Source organism: Gorilla gorilla, chromosome 11, assembly GCF_029281585.2.
Source record: "Gorilla gorilla gorilla isolate KB3781 chromosome 11, NHGRI_mGorGor1-v2.1_pri, whole genome shotgun sequence".
NCBI lineage: Eukaryota > Metazoa > Chordata > Mammalia > Primates > Hominidae > Gorilla > Gorilla gorilla.
In genome coordinates this window covers 102,417,772-102,438,371 of record NC_073235.2, presented here as the reverse complement: position 1 = coordinate 102,438,371, position 20,600 = coordinate 102,417,772, and the positions used below count along the sequence as shown (strand labels likewise).

Sequence of the window (20,600 nt, the reverse complement as noted above, 5' to 3'; positions counted from 1 at the left end):
TATTACGTCACCCCATTTTTAATATTGCATAAAATCTGTCATTATTCTGACCATTTATGTATTTAAATGTTTATCATCTCTCCCCATTTTTCTCCCTACTCCCCCCTCACTAATGTAAACTCCATGAAGTCAGGGACTGTGGCCGTCTTGTTTGCCATCATATCTTGCTAGGTCTGGTATGTAGAAGTGGCTCTATACTTATTGAATAATGAATGAATGGCTCAAATGTTCTCCACATATGAAGTAGCATGTGGATTCTTGTGATGTCTGGGCCTACCTTCACAGTCATTTGAATGTTAAGCAACTCAGATTATCAGCAGAGGTACCCGTTCTTTGCTATTTACATATAGTTCAGAAGAACTCCCTTTCCTGCAAAAGTGCAATACCCTCCTCAGGATGTTTGTGAATGCCTGGTGTCTTAAACTCTCATGAGCACTTGTGGTTTTAATTTGCTGCCCCTGTAAATTTTCAATCTCATTCACATCTCATCTCATGCAGCTGTTCTTAGCTTTCTGCTCCAACATGACCCAGATGAGTCTTTCTCTTTTTTATTGGCCCCAGATATCACCGATCAGACATTTGAGTATAGACCAGTCTTTCTTCAAGTGTTGGAGCATTGCTGGGGACAAAGAGGCAGCCAGGGGCCATAGTGTCTATACCACAACACTAGGAAATAAACAACTTTAAATTTTAATATTAAATATCTTAACAGTCCTTTTGGGCTGGGCTCAGTGGCTCACACCTGTAATCCCAACACTTTGGGAGGCCAAGGCAGGGGGATCACTTGAGGCTGGAATTTGAAACCAGCCTGGGCAACAAAGTGAGACCCCATCTCTACAAAAAATTTTTTAAGAAATGAACTGGGCATGGTGTCATGCACCTGTGGTCTCAGCTACTTGGGAGGCTGAAGCAGGAGGATCTCTGGAGCCCAGGAGTTTGAGGCTGCAGTGAGCTATGATCACAACACTGCACTCCAGCCTGGGTGACAGTGTGAGACCCTGTTTCAAAAAAAAAAAAAATTCCTTTAGTTACCACCCCCACTACCCTCCCTCTGGTGACTTTTTGCTGGTGACATTTCTCAGCCCCTCTTCTTTTCACTTGCTCTTCATCATTTCTTTTGGAGAGCAGTTTAATTCTATGTTCCTGTTCTTTCAAATGAGAGAGGGTGATGAGATGGGAACAGGGAATAAGAGAAGAAAAGGAATATTCGCCTTTCGAATAATAGAAGGCAATCTACTCCTAGAGAAATAGTCCAGTCCCTTACAAACAGAGCAGCTTCAGGCTGTTGTGATTTTAAAGAGCACTTTTTTAAACTCCACTTTACCAACACATTCTATGCCCCAAGTGAGGGAAGTATATTTATTGCTATACGTTGCTATATGTTCCTACGTTAACAGTCACACACACATACACACACACAGATGCACAATCGTGTTGCTTAATGATGGGGATAGTATCTGAGGAATGTGTTGGTAGGTGATTTTGTCATCATGTGGACATGATAGAGTGTACTTATGCAAACCTAGATGATATAGCCTACTACCCACCTGGGCTATATGGGACGACAGCCTATTGCTCTTAAGCCACACACCTGTACAGCATGTTACTGTACTGAATACTGTAGGCAGTTGTAGCACAATGGTATTTGTGTATCTAAACCTATCTAAACAGAAAAGGTATGTTAAAACAGTATTAGAATCCTGTGGGACCGCCATCATATCTGTGGTCCATCTGAAATGACTGAAAGGTCATTATGCAGCACACGACTGTGTGTGTGTGTGTGTGTGTGTGTGTGTGTGTGTGTTTATGTGTGTCTGTGTGTATGTGTGTGTCTATGTGTGTGTGTAATTTTGGTTGTTTTCCAAAAAAGCTCCTGTATAGGCCAGAACCTAGTGAACCCAATTCTCAGTTAGTCATACCTTCAGAGTCTGAGTAAAAATTCTTGATTGGGTCTGCCAGCCTCCCCACCCTCACCCCTTCATGCTGATACCCGTTACACCTTGACTCAGGTAGACCAAGTAAAAAGCCTAGTAGGGTGATCAGGGGAAAGGATTTAAAGACACCAACACATGTTCCAGTTAAGATCAGCCACAGAAGGTAAGAACATTTTTGTTTGGATTTAACGTATGGAACACCAATAAGAATGGTCTGACTTGATTTCCAAAGAACAACTTTGAGCACCTAGAAAACCTCATACATCTTAGAAACAATAAAGACAATAATAAAAGGACTATGCTACTCTGGTGAAAGAGATTGAAACCACTCTCTCTAGATAAAAGCATTTGGGAAAGTCATGTTTAGATTACCCAAGGGCCATAATAGCTGACTCGCCAGGGCTCAGAGCACAGTACACTCTCGGACTCCAAGATTCTCTTTTGCTCTAAGTACAAGTTGATATGTTCTAGACCTTTCAGGCCAAAAAACTTGGTCTCTGAATACCGATGAATTGATGCTTTAGAGAGAGCTCTGTCTGACCCATGCCAGCTTGCTTAAATTATGGAGAATGGAGTATAAATGGAAGCACCTAGCAGTCCCCAGCACCTAACTTAATGCCTGTTGTTCACAAACACTCACAAAATAAATGAATAAATGAGTTAAATATACACTGGCTGGCTAGACTCTTTCTTTTCTGGTCGAAAGAAGTAGGTATAAGTAAATTAAGAAGGTAGCAAGGATTAATAGCAAATTTGGGCTCTGCACATGCAAACTCAGCCATTCAGATGCATAATCCTAAGGAAACAGAGTTGAAAATATAGCTGTGTTCTCAAAAGATAATCTTTGATCATGCCCTGGACCCAGAGAAGAGATATCAGGGATCTGAGGATATAGATGTATTCTTACCACATTTAAGTACATCTAGAATCATTTGGTGGAGTACAAGGAATTCTCAACTTTGGCACTACTGAAATTTTGGGCTAAATTATTTTTTTGTTGTGAGAGACTGTCATGTGCATTGTAGAATGTTTAACAGCATCTCTGGCCTCTTCCTACTAAATGCCAGTAGCACCCCTCCCCCAGCTGTAAACAACCAAAAATGTCTCCAGAAATTGTCACATTTCCCCTGGGGGCAAAATAGTCCCAGTTGAGAACCACTGGTCCATGTTCAGATGGATTGTATGATCTGAAAAGTGTTAGATGCCACAAAAGAAAGAAAGAAAGAAAACTACATTGGTAATAGGTTGCTTTATATTCCTGGCATGAGGACTAGCACAAAGTATTCAAAGGCCAGAATGTGTAATCAATCTAGCTTTAGCTTCAGAAATAGACAAAAGATCTACAGGATGAAGCCTGAAGCTCACTAGAGATTTCCAAAAGAAGAAGGAGGTGAATTAAATATGATTAGATAAAATAATTCATGCAACTGTGACAGGATTTAATTATGGGTGACTGCAGTCTATGCATGTGAATCAAAAAAGTGCCAAAAGCACATCACGCAATGATGACTGAAATGATGCTCATCATAAATGACTGGCTCATAAACTAGGGCTTGCTGGTTGGAGCATGTGGACCAAGCTGCATCTGGTAGCAGCCTTAATCAATAGGCAAGTCTAGGTAAGCAGTTGAGGAGTTGCTAAACTGATGGTATCACTGGCCCATGGCACTGGGATGAGAGTGCTTTATAAATCATCTTGACATCCATCCAAGCACTAGAAAACCCAAACTGAGGTTTCAGATCTTAGGTTTAGAAGAATGTGGCAAGTGCTTAGATAAATGGAGTAAAGAGAAATGATAGGGATGAGACAGCAGTGGAATGTGCTCTGCCCATGTGAAATAAACTCCAACATTGTATTGCCAACATGCAAATTTAGACACCGTGAAGGAGTCAAAACAGTTAAGGAAATCAGCCTAGAAGGATCTTGGAGTGAAAAAATGATTACAATACAGAGCCCTCCCAAGGAAAACAGGAAACACACTGCACTGGGGAAATAGCACAAAACCTTTCTCAGACAATCTTACATGCAAGTGGAAACTTGAAAGGAGACACAGAGCCACACACTCTCACACAAACACTCGGTAACCACATAACAGCTGTCTGATGCAGAGCAGGGTTTGTGAATATGTCTTTGAAATTATCAGCGGCAGCAGCTGAAGAAGACAGATGCTGCGAAGGCTTCTTCTCTGTTAAGAGAGACTTTTAGAAAATATCTGGGAGACCACGGACCTCATGATTTCAACAGCAGGGGGAAAGTGTTTTGAAGCCGTAAGCCACAGCTTGAACGTAAGAATTCTTTAAAAAAGTTATGTTTAATGACAAAGAAATCAGCACAAATTTTCAGTGGTGAAACTGTCCTGCAAACCTGTGAGGTTAAACTGCAAAAGAAAACATTAATGGGTGAAGCAGCCTATCCAAATAATTTAAACACCCTTCTGGAAAGCATTTGACACAATTTTTCATAAAAAATCTAATCTGCAAAAATATATTCTGGCATTTACAAGGCAAGCTATTTTAACCACAATGAGAAAAAGAATCCCCCAAACCAATTTTGAGATAGGCTATCGTATTACAGTCAATACTGTGGCCTGGCAGGAAGAACACTGAAGCTCATTTGAAATACTGTGTGCAGCTCTGATAAGGACATAAATATGGAGAAGGTGGAGCAGAGAGCAACCAAGTGATAAAGAGACTCAAAGGAGACATACTTTACATTAGCACATATCTTGCAAAATCAGCAACTGCACAGCACTTGGTCAGCAAAGAAGGGGATTTATGAGAGAATTTCATTGAGATGTTAAGAAAAAATCTGAAGGGATTACAAATGATAAAGCAACAGGGCTGCTTGACTTTGAATGTAAAATCAGGGTCTGCAAATTCAGGTGAATTGAAAAAAGGTTTTTAATGTTTTTTGTTTGTTGAGGAAGAGCTTGGAGTTGTTGACATGGGGAAAGGAGCCTTGAGCAGTGCTGAATGGGAAAGAGGGACAGCAGAATAATTGTCAGAACTGTGGAAAGGTTAAAGGAAGAAGACAGTAAATGTTACAGCATCTTTGACATGGCAGCATAGAATCGTCCCACCTTACACTGGAGAAACAGATGCTTTCCTTCACAGATCCACCTCTGAGTTTTATAGAGAGAGATGTTGCTCTTCTTGGGTCCACCTCATACTGGTTTTGCGTAATTCTGATCTATGATGCAGAAAGTAACTTGTTTCATTGTGATGGAAAATCTAGATCTCATAGATCAACTTCTTAATGCTCTTTCTGGCTTTTCTCTTCCATTATTTCAAGTCCAAGCCACGATTCAAGGTTCAGTTCAAATTCCATCTCCTCTGTGACATCTTTGCCGATCTCCCCAGTGGAAGTGAACTCTTCCAGCATGTACACCTTTCATATTCATTTGGCACTTTTTAACTGCCAGGGAGGGGCCCGCACCTAGATTATAAGAAATTTAAGGGCAGGGACAATATCTTATTTGTTTGTATGTTTTCCCTTCATACTTCTCACGCACTTTTTGGTAAGAGGCTCAAAAATGAGTTAGGGCTTGGTTAGTAAAGGACATAGAAGCATCTTATTACTTATTAATAAGCATGCTTATTACTTATTAGCTCATTACACCTTATTATCCTAGGTCTTGGTTTTCAAAGACAGCCAGGCAGTGAGGATTGGTGTGATAATAATAGTGGCTACCATTTATTGTGCACCTACTGTGTACCTAGCATCAGTTATATCGAGAGAGAGAGAAAAAAAACAAGAATTGCAGGGAAAACATGCCCTTTTGAGTGGTGAAAAGAAGCAAGAATAGAGAGCTGAGATCCAATCTAAGATGTGAAAATGGAAGAAATCGGTTTTCTTAGAAAAGAGAAAAATATTTTAAAGTGCTAAAGTATAGTTACATTTATTTTAAATTATTTCATTATGTTTGTATTATGTGATCATACTCTACCATACATATATGTGTGTGTGTATATATATATATGTATGTGTGTGTATATATGTGTGTGTGTATATATACATATATATCCATGTAAACGTATTTTTTTAAGTTCTAGAGGGACAGACACCTGCTGATAGCTGTGGTTTCCTCTAGGGAGTGGAGTAACTAAGTGGCAGATACTCAAAGGAGACATAACTTACATGATCACGTTCAGTGTGCAGCGAGAAAAGGGGGTGATATTATTGAGGACTTTCTGTTGGCCTCTATTTATGTATTATTTTTATAAATGCATATTCATGTGTATACCAGTAAGAAGAAATACAGCACTTTGATTATTTTATCAGTCAGAATTAGAATTCAATATAAAGAATTTTTAGCTAGAGATTAAAGAATTGACAAGGCAAAAAAGGGGCCACTGAAATGTAGCAGAAATAATAACTGCAGAAAGTAGTCACCACTTCAGGCTGGGGAACAAAGGGAGAAGGTTGGGCTTGTTAGGATCTCAGAGGACAGATTCTGATCTTTGATAAGCGGGTGTCCGCAGAGGCTGGGAAAACTGCACACTGGAATCAACTGCCTTTGCTGGGGTGAAGGGCTATGGCTGGGAAACCCTAACAGGAACAGGAAGCAACTAGTTCTTTCTCTTCCTTCCACCATGCTGTCTCCCCTTGGCGCCCTCTAATGGAGACAAATGGCTGAGCTTCCTTCTAAGTCCCACGGGCATGTGTGTGGCTTGTTGATGAACCTCCCAATTAAGCTGTGCTGCAAACTCTACCGATCTAGGTGGATGACATTAACAATTCAGCTCTATCATAGTCATAGGAGTCAGAAGTAGCCCTAAAGAAGTTAGAAATGAACCCGGCGCTTATGTATATAACTAGGTACGTTGGTTTGGTAGAGAATACACACAAGACCCCAATTTTTTTTTATTCTATTTATGGCCCTCTCCACTAATTAACTGGACAATTCTATAGAAACCACATAATGTCTTTCAAAATAACCATAGTAAGAATTAATTCCAGTATAGCACTTAACGATGTGACAGACACTAAGTGTTTTATGTATGTTAACTAATTTAATCCTTGTGACAACTCTACAAGGAGCAGGACTGTTAAGTAACTCATCCAAGGTCACTAATAGTAAGGGGCAGTCCGGGAAGTGGGCCCGACCATCTGATATAGAGATTATCTCTTTATTGTCAAGCTTTGCTGCCTCTCACTTACATTGGGCTAATCATATGCCAGGTATGGCTCTACTCCCTTAAAATATAGAACAGTCCTCTAAGGTAGGAACCATCATCCCCATTTTACAGATGAGGAAAACAAAGCCTGAAGGGCTATGAAACCCTCTGGCCTCCATTTCTCTGGCTGTCAAGTAAGGAGGCTGGACCAGCAGAAGTAAAAAGCTGGTTCTGTAAGACACTAGGAAAGAGCCCAAGTGTCCTGGCTCAAACACAACTAGAAAGAAAGACTCCCTTTATGTCTTTATAGACCCCCTGACCTCAAAGGATTGATGATAAAACAGTCTTGTATATGAGTACTAAAATTGCCAACTCAACAGAGGTTTTTATTCCCCGCTGTCTATTCTCCTGCCAGGAATTAGATGGGAAATAAAAAAAAGGGAATTAACAGCTTTAAAAAAAATCATTTAGGAAAATCTGTTTCTTGCTGTTGGCAAGTAGCTCTCTGATCATAGCCGCATCTGAGTATATTCAGACTCCCTTAACATTAAACGGGAGTGTGGGGGTGAGGGATAACACACCCTTTTTATTGCTTTGCTTTTTCCCATTTTTATTTTCTGCTTGACTTTAATAGTTTCAGTCTAACACCAGCCTTTGAAATGGGTTAGTATTGTCACAGTGGAAAGGCCCAGAGCCCAGGGAAGCTAAAGACCTTGCCTGAGGACACCCACCTGGTGAGAACTGAGCTGGGATTTGAACTTGTGATGAGTTTTACCTAAAGTGACAGTATCAGGACTGCCAAGACAAAAATTGATCTTGTGTTAGAAATTCTGTTTTTTAAATAAAAACTTTCCTATCACTGTGTAAGCTTATAACTCTTGACAAGTCAAGGATAGGGACATTGTTAAACTGCCAGCCCCTCAGCCAAGTGAGCTGACATCATTGCATCCCTGACAGACTCATGATAGCAAGTCACAGGCCATCCACGCACCATGCTGATGCTATGTGAGGTCCATAGGTGTTTAACATCCCCAGGACCTACACACCACCTGAGGGAACAGGCATGCGGAATATGGCAGTACCTGCAAGAGCCACAGGAATGGAGTGATTTTATAAGGATGGACACCTGTTTTCTTCGAACTGTTCCTATGCAGGGGGGGAAGAAAGTCCTCCTGGGCAAAAGCAAGTCCTCTCTGTTCTCCACCAACAGATAACTTTACCACACTTTTATAATGCCATTTTGGGCTTATAAAAATGTTCCTAATATAATCTGCTGGGAAATTGATGGCTTATGGCAATGACAAGAAGCCTGCCTCAGAGAATGATCTTAATTCATCATTTTGAACATCTGTAGAACCCCCTAAATTAGCCTGGAGAGGAATGAAAGTGAAGGGAGGAGAGCAAACCTTCCCAGGGAATGGGACTGGTATGATGCAGATTCCTGCTAATTTACTCTAAGAGTTGTTAAGCAGAAACAGCGGAGAGAGCTGCTCCTGTTTCAACCCTTCCCTTCTTCAGATAAGCCAGAAGGTCTTAGAGAATTCTACACTCCTCTACAACACAGCTACCAAAGGTATTATTCAATACCTCCTCAAACTTGAATATGAATTACTTTAATCAACAAAGTCAACAGTTAATTGAATCCAGCACTGTTGAAGGGAGATTGGAAGGAGATGGGGTTACTTAGATCAGGGTTACAATCCCACAGCCCTCACTGGATATGCAAATCTTTGCAGGTATTACACATTTTGTCTGGGTTTCTTCATTGAACAAACAGGGGTAATAATGCCCATCTTATTGGCTGATGAAACTATTAGCCATGATGCTTGGCAGTGTGCAATTTACAACATCTGGATAAAATTTTAATGTATACAGAATTATGTTGACTGACTAAATTTTAGTGCATCTAGGAGGCATGGCTATTGGTTTCCTATGGATGTCTTAACAAAGTACCACAAACGTAAAACAATAAAAGTTCTAAAGCAACAGGAACTTTTTCTCTCATAGTTCTGGAGGCCGGAAGTCTGAAATCAAAGTGTCAGCATGGCCATGTTCCCCCTAAAGGATCTAAGGAAGAATCCTTCTTTGTCTGTTACAAGGAGGCTCCAGGCACTCCTTGGCTTATGGGTGCTTAATGCCAATCTCTGCCTCTGTCTTCACATGGTCTTCTCTCTGTGTCTCTGTGCTCTATCCTCTTCTTAAAACATCACCAGTCATTGGATTTAGGGCCCACCCTACTCCACAGTGATTTCTTCTTGATCCTTAAGTAATTACTTCTGCAAAGGCCCAAATAAGGTCAAATTCTGAGTTTCCAGGTGAACATGAATCTTGGCAGACACCATCAACCCACAAGAGCTGATTAAAGGGGTTAAATGAGAAGGTGCAGTTGAAGTGCCACACATATTACCTGCACATTAGGAGTTTTTAATAAATAAAGGGAGTGGCTTTTGTTTTGTTATTATTGCTGCTGCAGGGATCATGATTGTTTTTCCAGGGAATGGAAGGAAAAGGTTGGATTTGGGAGTGGAAAGGCAGGCCTGAGGAGTAGATGAGGAGGGAGCAGCATAAAGACCCAGCGGAGAGAAAGGAGGAGCCTGAGAAAGGGGGGAAGAAAGGGCTAAGGGGACAGTCCTTGCCTGGGCTTGCCCGGCTCCTGTGCCCTCAGATGCCAAGGCCTGGATAAGCAAGCAGGGTTGGTCAGGAAACCTGGACACCTCACCCTGGCGCAGTCTGGCACAGTCTGGTCCTGTCCCCATAGGGTGGTCCCACTTCCCTAAGAGAAAAGAAATAGGAATATGCAGAAAGAAACTATGTGTAAGTTTCCAATTCTTCCTCTCTGTCTATAGATATTTCAGAGTTTTTCTTGAGGGAGTGGGAGAAGAGTAGATTCTAGAAGGAACACTCTCAGAATGCTAGACCTTCTTGCTGAAAAGCAATGAATCTCAGTGCTGAGCCTGCACAGAAACTCCTAGGCTTTCAGAAGATTCCCGAGCCCTGGAAGTCAATCAAGCATAACAAAAATTGTAAAAGCAGCTGGAAACGCTGGGCCTCTCCTTCCCAAGGCCAGGATGACAGGCATCCTGGATGTGCTAAAATTTAGTCAGTCAACATAATTCTGAATACACCAAAATTCTACCCTGATGTTGTAAATTGCACACTGCCAAGCATCATGGCTAATAGCTTTTGAAAATTTTTTATTTTTTGATTTCAGTAGGTTTGGGGGGAACAGGGAGTATTTGGTTCCATGAATAAACTCTTTAGTGGTGATTTCTGAGCTTTTGGTGCACCCATCACCCCAGCAGTGTACACTGTATCCAGTGTGTAGTCTTTTATTCTTCACCATCCCTCATCCTTTCCCCAGAGTCCCCAAAGTCCAAGGTATCATTCTTATGCCTTTGAGTCCTCATAGCTTAGCTCCCACATATGAGTGAGAACATACGATGTTTGGTTTTCCGTTCCTGAGTTACTTCACTTAGAATATTAGTCTCCAATTCCATCCAGGTTGCTGCAAATGCCATTATTTCATTCCTTTTTATGGCTGAGTAGTATTCCATCATATATATATGTTGATATTTACTCGTTGATATATATATATGTGTGTGTGTATATATATATGTGTATATATATGTATATATATATGTATATATATATGTGTGTATATATATATATGTGGTATACCAGAGTGTCTTTATGTACTCGTTGATTGATGGGCACTTGGGCTGGTTCCATATTTTGCAATTGCAAATTGTACTGCTGTAAACGTGTATGCAAGTATCTTTTTATATAATGACTTATTTTCCTCTGGGTAGATACCTAGTAGTGGGATTGCTGAATTAAACTGTAGATCCACTTTTAGTTCTTTACAGAATCTCCACACTGTTTTCCATGGTGGTTGTACTAGTTTACGATCCCACCAACAGTGTAAAACTGTTCCCTTTTCACCACATCCACGCTAACATCTATTATTTTTTAATTATGGCCATTCTTGCAGAAGTAAAGTGGTATCACATTGTAGTTTCAATTTACATTTCCCTGATAATTAGTGATGTTGAGCATTTTTCCATATGCTTGCCGGCCATTTGTGTGTCTTCTTTTGAGAATTGTCTATTTATGTCTTTATCCCACTTTTTGATGGGATTGTTCGCCTTTTTTCTTGCTGATTTGTTTGAATTATTTGTAGATTCTGGATACTAGTCCTTTGTCAGATATATAGATTGTGAGTATTTTCTCCCACTCTGTGGGTTGTCTGTGAACTCTGCTGATTATTTATTTTGCTGTGCGGAAGGCTTTTTGCTTAATTAAGTTCCTTTTATCTTTGTTTTTGTTACATTTGCTTTTGGGCTCTTGGTTGTGAAGTCTTTGTCTAAGCCAAAGTCTACGAGGGGTTAATAGTTTTAATATAAGTGTGGGACATGTTTATGTCACTGGAAGAGATGGAAGGGCAAGAATTGAGTCATGACTAAAATTATTGAGCACAAAGATTCCCTTTAAGACTGACTTCTTTTCTCCAGAAACCATCCTATTGGCCTCTCAGCCAGGTGTTAATTTTTTTTTTTTTTTTTTTTTTTTTTGGTACCATGAGCCCTTTTGCCAGTCTGGGGAAATCCATGGGCTCCTTCTCAAAATAATGTCTTAAACTTAATAAAACTAAATACATAAGATTACAAGGCAAACCAATGATATCAAAAGACAGTTATTAAAATATCAACAACAAAAACAAATTTGTGATATAATTCTGTATGTGCTTTTTTATTAATACATTAAATGACAAGAACCAGCAGTAGTCCTATAGCTACTGTAATTTTGAAGTCATGAGATGTAAATGGTATTTCAAGATATCTGCAACAACAGTAGTGGAATCTGTAAATATCTGTAATTTGTTGCCTATATTCATAATTGAAGAAAATGCTAAATTTCAGTTGGAGCTTAGTGAAAATAAACATATAGCGTTTTTCCCATCCAAGTTCACAGAATTTTATCCATGGAGATTTGTGCGCACCAAATTTAGAACCCCTGCTCTAAGCAAACTTTTCAAAGGCATCCAATTTTTGATGGGGCTCTACCAGCTAGCCTGAGCACCAACAGATTTATGTTTGCAAAGGACGCCCCCTGCAGGCCAAAAGGCTTGGGCTATTCACCCGAAAATTCATTTAATTTGCCGTGTTAGAAAACAATAGGTCAAGCAATTAATTCACTGACTCACATCAAGAAATGGAGAAAGGAAGACTACTTGTCAGCGAGGCCCAGGGGCATCTAATCAGCATAGATTTAAAAGCCCCTTTTGGCTTAACGGGAAAGTGCTGATGACTTGTGCTGTTGGTTATTAGCACAGGAGAACAAGATTGCTAACCCGGCAGGCTATTGCTAAGGGGGCTGCTTCCCCTGCTTCTGGTCAACAGCAGGGCGGCTCCGCAGATTGCTGAAAGGTTAGATTTCCCAATGCGCTGTCTGACCAAGGTCCTTAGGATCTGCTTTCAGTGCTTGGAGCTTGGAGCCAAGAGGAAAGGAAGGAGAGAGGAAATGAATTCAGAACTTACTATGTGCCAGAAACCTGCTATTTTCGCTTAGGCTGTTGCACTGAGTTCCTAAAGCAACTCTATATGGAATTTATTATTATTGTTACTACTATTTACAGAGGTAACTGAGGCTCAGAGAGGAAAGTCGTCACTTGCCCATGGTCACTCTGAGTAAACAACTGTGTGGGTTTGAGTGGGTAGGGAGCCCATTTGCTGTCCAGTCTCTGCCACCAGGGGCACGGCAGTGAGAATCCCACAGCACTGCCCACTCCTGTTAGCATAGAGTTCTGGAGCCTGGTTTGAATTCCGGACTTCCCCACTTACTAACGGTGTGAACTTAAGCAAGTAATCATGTGCCTCAGTTTCCCAATCTGTAAAATGAGGATAATAGTAAAGACTAAATGTTTACTATTATTTTACTAAAGTTACTATTACTTTATTAAATAGTAAATACTAAATGTTAAGCCTGTAGAACAGTGCTCAATACCTGTAGGCATTCAACAAATGATAGCTATTACTACTCTAAGACAATGTTGTCTCCTGACAACCATAGCAGCTACACAGCAGCTAACAGCCTAAACCAGTACCTCTCAACCACATGCAATTTTGTCTCCTAGGGAACTTTGACAGTATCTGGAGACATTTTGGTTGTCACCACCAAAAATGCATCTAATGAATAGAGGCCAGAGATATTGTTAAACATCCTAGAATGCACAGCATAGCCCCCTACAGTGAAGGTTTGTGTGGTCCCAAATGTCAGTAATCCAAGACAGAGAAAGCCTGCCCAAAACTGAACACCAGTGAAGTAGAGACTATTTTGCCAGACATAAGGAGGTGCTAAATTGAAACTCTAATTGAGGAGAAGCTGCAGACAATAAAAAATAAAAAATGAACTATTAGATGATAATAAATGCTGTAGTAAAAATAAAACAGGGTGGCAGGAGAGAGTAATGGATGTGGTTGCTTGGGATGGAATGGTCAGGAAAGTCTTCTTAGAGGAGGTGGCATTTAAACTATAACCTGACTGTCAGAAAGCGATCAGCCATTGAAGATCTGAGCAAAGAGCACAGCTGGCAGAGGGAGCAGTTCCTGCAAAAGTGTCAGGGGAAGGGCAACTTTGATATGACTGAGGAACAGAAAGAATAGGAAATTAGAGTAGTGGGAGGGAGGGAGAGAGTCAAATAAAATTCCAATAAGGCCTCAAAGAATGGCTTCCTTTGGACGAGGCTACTTCTTGGTGTATTCCCTCAGGAAAAAAAAATGTCTCAAAGTACTTGACTATAACTAAAATATGTGATTTTTTAAATGTGGTATAATTTTACATTGGTTTTAAAGTTGTTTACTTTTTGTTTCTGTTTTGCTTTAAGGAGTAATAACAAGAAGTCTCTTTCCCAGCACTGAGTTAGTTAATATGGTCAATTATTGATTTGCTTACTTCCGGCTTGAGATAAAACCACATTATGTCTTTCTTTTCTCTGGAGTATAGGGGATTATTCAGATGTGGTATCATAAGAAAGGAGACGGAGCAGTTTCATTTTGCACTGTTGAAGCATTTCAGCTGCCCTGAGTCAGATGTAAGACTGCAATGCACATTTTGAAAACCAGTAATGCCAGGATGGGGGTGGTTGGAAGGGCAGGCAGGGTGTTCTCTTAAACTCATGAACTTTGTCCATAGCTACTCTGCACTTAAAAAGTCAGAAGCTAGGGGATGAGTCATAAAAGGAAATCACCATCTAATTCTTGCAGTGGTCTTGGTGAATTTCTTTACATGAAGGTAAAAAGTACCACAGGATTCTTTGCCTACATCTCATCTAAGGTGTTACTAGTGAGACAGTAGAATAATAGTCACAGGATAACCATGCCTACATCTCACATAAAAGTGAGCCAGAGTTGCAATTTACTAAGCAAGTAAATTTTGATAGAATGTCCAATAAACTGATAGGGTTATAATAGGGAAGGAAGCGGGGAGGAGGTTACTTTTGAAGATGGGATAAACTGTATCCAGGGTCCTCTAGGCAGGAACCTGTATGTGGTATAAACAACACGATGTGAGGGTCAGAGATCTGGACCTATCATTTGGAGCAACCCTTCAATGGCTCTAAAATCAAAAAGTTTTCTCTGGGTGCTCTACTTCATTTAAGTTTTTTAAATTACCTGGGAACAGACACATAGAGCAGTGAAACAGAATAGAGAACCCAGAGGTACGTCCACACATCTACAGTGAACTCATTTTTTGACAAAGGTGCCACGAACATACATTGAAGAAATGATAATTTCTTCAATAAATGGTGCTGGGAAAGGAGATACCCATATGCAAAAGAGTGAAATCAGACCCCTATCTCTCGCCACATACAAAAATCAAATCAAAATCAACTAAAGACTTAAACCCAAGACCTCAAACTATGAAACTACTACAATAAAACATTGGGGAAGCTCTCCAGGATATTGGTCTGGGCAATGATTTCTTATGTAATACCCCACAAGCACAGGCAACCAAAGCAAACATGGACAAATGGGATCATTTCAAGTTAAATAACTTTTGCACAGCAAAGGATACAATCAACAAAGCAAAGAACAACCCACAGAATGGGAGAAAATGTTTGCAAACTACCTATCTAACAAGGAATTAATAACCAGCATATATTATATAAGGAGCCCAAACAACTCTGTAGGAAAAAAAAAAAAACTAATAATCTGATTAAAAATGGGCAAAAGACCTGAATAGACATTTCTCAAAAGAAGACACACAAATGGCCAACAGGCATATGAAAAGGTGCTCAACATCATTAATCATCAGAGAAATGCAAATCAAAACTACAATTAGATACCATCTCACCGCAGTTAAAATGGCGTTTATCCAAAAGTCAGGCAATAACAAATGCTAGCAAGGATGTGGAGAAAAGAGAAGCCTTATACACTGTTGGTGGGACTGTATATTAGTACAACCACTATGGAGAACAGTTTGGAAGTTTTTCAAAAAACTAAAAATCCTACCATAGGATCCAGCAATCCCACCCATAGGTATATACCCAAAAGAAAGGAAATCAGTATATCAAAGAGATACCTGCACTTCCATATTTATTGCAGCACTATTCACAATAGCCAAGATTTGGAAGCAACCTGTATCCAACAGCAGATGAACAGATAAGGAAAATATGGTACATATATACAATGGAGTACTATTCAGCCATAAAAAAGAATGAGATCCTGTCATTGGTAACAAGATGGATGGAACTAGAGGTCATTATGTTAACTGAAATAAGCCAGGCACAGAGAAGTAAGTTTTGCATGTTCTCACTTATTTGTGGGAGCTAAAAATTAAAATAATTGAACTCATGGAGATAGAGAGTAGAAGGATGGTTACCAGAGTCTATGAAGGCGGAGATAGGAAAGTGGGGATGTGATAGGAAAGTGGGGATGGTTGGTGGGCACAAAAAAATTAGTTAGAAATAATGAATAAGATCTAGTATTTGCTAGCACAACAAAATGACTAAAGTAAAAAATAATTTAATTGTACATTTTGAAAAAACTAAAAGAGTATAATTGGATTATTTGTAACACAAAGGATAAATGCTTGAGATGATTGATACCTCATTTACCCTGATGTGATTATTATGCATTGCATGCCTGTGTCAAAATGTCTCATGTAATCCATATATTCACCTGCTGTGTACCCACAAAAATTAAAAATAAATTAAAAACTTTATTTAAGAATTAGCTTAGCAAGGCCAGGCATGTTGGCTCACACCTGTAATCCCAGCATTTTGGGAGGCCAAGGTGGGCGGATTGCTTCAGTCCAGGAGTTACAGATTAGCCTGGGCAAAATGGTGAAATCCCATCTCTACAAAACAAAACAAAACAAAATGCAAACAATTAGCCAGGTGTGGTGGTGTGTGCCTGTAGTCCCAGCTACTCAGGAGGCTGAGGTGGGAGGATCACCTGAGCCTGGGAGATCACCTGAGCCTTGGTGAGCTGTGATTGCACCACTGTACTCCAGCCTCGGTGACAGAGTGAGACCCTATCTCAAAGAAAAAAAAAAACAGCTAGGCAATATTTAGGGCTATTTCCAGACCGCAGTTAGAAGCCACCATGGTCTGTCAGTGAAGCTGGGGAAAGCAAGTCTGTCAGCTATTTGGCAGGGTCTGTGTGGCTTCATGACTCAAGTAACCCAATTAGGGCAAATTGCTAGAAGCTTACAGCCAATATTCATTCTCCCCCTCCTCCTCAGTTTTAGGACCTCTAGTTTTATTTGAGGCAACAAAATGTACCCAGCTAAACAACTATATTTCTCAGCCTCACCTTCCCAATTACAAGTGACCATATGACTAATTCCTGGCTGATGAAATTAAGTGGAAATGTTTTTTGTGCCTTCTGGGAAAGCATCTCAAAAGACAGCTGATGTATATACCCCTTGCCTGTTCTTTTCTTTCCTCCATTCTGCTCCATGGAATATGGATATGAGAGCTGGAGCTCTACAAGCCATTTTTTAATATAAGGACACATATCATGCCCTAAAGAAGATAGTTGTGACTAGAAGGAGCCTAGATCTCTGAGGACTCTGTGGAGTTGGCATACAAGCCCCAAAGCATCATATCTCTGAATCTCTATTAGTGTAAGAGGAAACAACTACTTCTATATTATTTAAGCCATAATATTTAAAAGTTTTTGTTTCGTGCAATTATTTAATAGAAGTAATGCTAAACAGTATGCCAACCATTTGCATAATCTGCCCACATTGTGAAATTAAAATGGCCAATATCAAGTACTCTTATAAGGTCTTATTTTATGTAAGTTTCTTAAAATTTATTTTGAGATAATGAACAATTTATAATAATATTGACATGACCAATTTTGTTGTTGTTGTTGTTTTAGAAACAAGGCCTCACTATGTTGCCCAGACTACTGCTAACCTCAAACTCCCACACTCAAGCAATCCTCCTGCCTCAGCCTTCAGAGTAGCTGGGATTACAGGCGTAAGCCACTGCTTCCTCCTAGGTGACCCCATTAATCTAATGAGTGTGTTAGCACACCTTAGCAGATCTCATCAAATGGAGATAATGGATTCAAGGGCTCTATAGCCTTTCTCACTTAAACTGGTTTAGACATCTGCAATCACTGTTAAACTGAACGAGTGATTCTCATCTCCAGACCCCCATAGCAGAGTAGTCAGTAATGCTCAGTTAATAATGTGTAACTAAAACACCTGGAAAGTCTCTCTCTTGATCTCTGTGATATAATACTGTGTGCTTTTTCTGCATGTGGTTATCATTATTGCATCTCACCAAATACTTCTTACCCTCTGCCTTCCAGGAACATGGCAGAATTGTACTTCCTGGGTCCCTATGGTTGAGTGAGACCATGTTCTGGCGAAATAATTGTATCACTTCCAGGTTCACCCTTCAGAGTTGTCTTTTCCATTTGCTATCATAGCTGGTAGTGGCTTCCCATCAGCCTGTGTCCAGGGAAGAAGATGAGCTGGCACTGAGCAGAGTCCCCAGGTGTCTCTTACTGAACATACAGTGTGAACAAGAAACAAACCTTTTTGTTTTGTTTTGTTTTGTTTCAATCCACTGAGATTGAGAAGATGTTTGTTAATGCAGCATAATCTACATTATCCTGACTGATACACCACACAGTCTTCCCAGGACGGGCATAACTACAGAGGCACTGAATGATATAATCTGTGGTTCCAGCAGGGATATGGGTAAAATTTCCCTCCAATTTGACCCATGCAATTAACCACTTTTACGTCAACAAATTATATTCATAAAATATTTTTGTGGAGCAATTTCCTAAAACACATCTATGTAGAAAAATCTGTCAATAAGCAAAGCAATCTTCCCCTTCCTTAGCAGCTTCAAATCCTACCAAACTTACAGCCAATCCTGGCATTTAGATTCCATATACAGTTAGCTCCATCGTGTGGAACTTAGAAAGAATGACATTTGTTACAGGACCATGAAAGTGAGGTCAAACATCCAATAATACCATATACTCCTTGAGAGGGGTACTGCACATGATTTTTAAAATCACATCCAGCTTGCTAGGGTATCAAATCAAAAGCAAGAGGGAAAAAGTTCCTGCCATGTGAACTAGGAAGTTCAACAGAAGTGAGGCTCACTCTTATTTATCCGGTCAACTAATATTTACTGAGCTCCACTTTGTATGAGATATTGTTTCAGGGCCTGGGGATTCAGTAGTGAACAAGATAGGTAAAGTTCTTCCCTTAGTTCCAAAGACAATGGGAGAAATAAACAAACACATCCTACAGTGTCTGATTGTGATAAGTGCTATAAGCCAAAATAAATCAGGGTTAGGGCATAGAGAGTGATGGGGAAAGAATTATTTTAAATAAGGTTGACAGAAATAAAAGCAAACAATCCACATTTAGCTTTCCCAAAGTTATTGTAGGTAAATGATCCAAAATCTCAAACATGTATAAACATTCTCTTACAGACATAAAATGAGAAAACACCTCAAAATGCTCAAATCTTGGTTTTCAAATTCATCGCCCTAAAAAAAAAAAAAAAGACTCCTTGGAGAAATGGCTGATTCCAGCTCTGAGGCAGGAAATGGACAAGAAGATCCTGAAATGTATTGTTACACTGGAAAACACAGGTGCACTCAAAGACTAACAACAGAGTCATGTTCATCTTTAATCTGTCACACAGACAGATTACAAGGACTCCTGCTGGCAAAACTGGGGCATATTTAGGCATCAACAAGAATAATAACTATAATTGATACTACATTGGATGAATAAAAATCCGTGAGTTTAGGCTGGGTGTGGTGGCTCATGTCTGTAATACCAGCACTTTGAAAGGCTGAGGTGGAAAGATCATTTGAGCACAGGGGTTCAAGGCTGCAGTGAGTATGATGCTGCCACTGCACTCCAGCCTAGGTGACAGAATGAGACTTCATCTAAAAAATGAGAGAATTCATGAGTTTCTAGTGATATTTAAGAAAAATTAAGGGATAGGGCTCTGTTGTATCAAAGAATGCCAATAGCAGGTATTAGAGAATTAAAGAATAATCATTTGGCAAATTATAAGGTAACAGTGATTCATATAAGCATCATCTTCTGTATTAATTTCTTGTTGCTTATGTAACAAACTACCACAATGTAGTGGCTTAAAACAACACAGATTTATTATTTTGCAGTTCTGGAGATCAAATGTCTAAAATGGGTCAGTGTGGCTGCGTTCCTTCTAGAGGCTCTGGGGAGAATCTGTTTCTTGCCATTTCTTGACTCTAGATGCTGTCCACATTCTGTGGCTGTCATGGCCCCTCATAGTTCCAACCTCTGCTTCCATCATCACATGTCCTTCTCTCTGACGCTGACCCGCCTGCCTCCCTTTTATAAGGACATCTGTGATAACACTGGGTCCACCCACATAATCCAGCATAACCTCCCATCACAAAATCCTGAATTTAATCATACCTGCAAAGTCCTATTTTGCCAACTAACCCCTGGAACACATGTTCACGTGTTCCAGGGGTTAGTATGTGGGCATCTTGTGAGCAGAATATTTACCAGGTATCAAAGTATCATCTCACAGATTACTTATTAACTATAAAGAGAAAAAAATGACTTTTACAACTGAGGGTTCTCATAATCACCACTCTAAACAATGGGACAATAAGAAATTAGGTACTGCCTGATGTTATATAATAGGAGGTCCGCAAATCACTTATATATTCTTGCCAAAAATGTTTCACCTGAATCTAATCAACTCTTTCGCCCTAACTTCCAGCTTACAGAAATGATGCCATAGAAAAACAAGCACATTCAAGATATGGGACATGCTGTGTGTCTACCATTCTAGACTTCTCCAAATTGCAGTGCCATAAATGAGGATGGGGATATTCTAAATTTTGAAACAAGGACTAAAGAGACATAACCAAATGCAACAGGTAAACCTTGACTGGATCTTGAATTAAAAAGTCATTTTAAAGACAACTGGTGAAATTTGAAATTTAAATATTAGCTGATACTATGGAATTATTGCTAATGTACATGTGGTTATATAGGA

At 39.8% G+C, this 20,600-nt stretch overlaps 1 protein-coding gene across 1 annotated transcript in view; it reads left to right on the top strand.

Annotated features, from left to right (window-relative positions):
- The window catches only part of TYW5 (tRNA-yW synthesizing protein 5), a 245,786-nt gene that overhangs the window by 182,588 nt on the left and 42,598 nt on the right, over nucleotides 1-20,600 (top strand). The window contains exon 3 of the mRNA XM_055379344.2: nucleotides 20,322-20,481. Within this exon, the coding sequence (XP_055235319.1) occupies nucleotides 20,473-20,481 (9 nt within the window). The 5' untranslated portion in view covers nucleotides 20,322-20,472. The remainder of the gene's footprint in view (nucleotides 1-20,321; nucleotides 20,482-20,600) is intronic.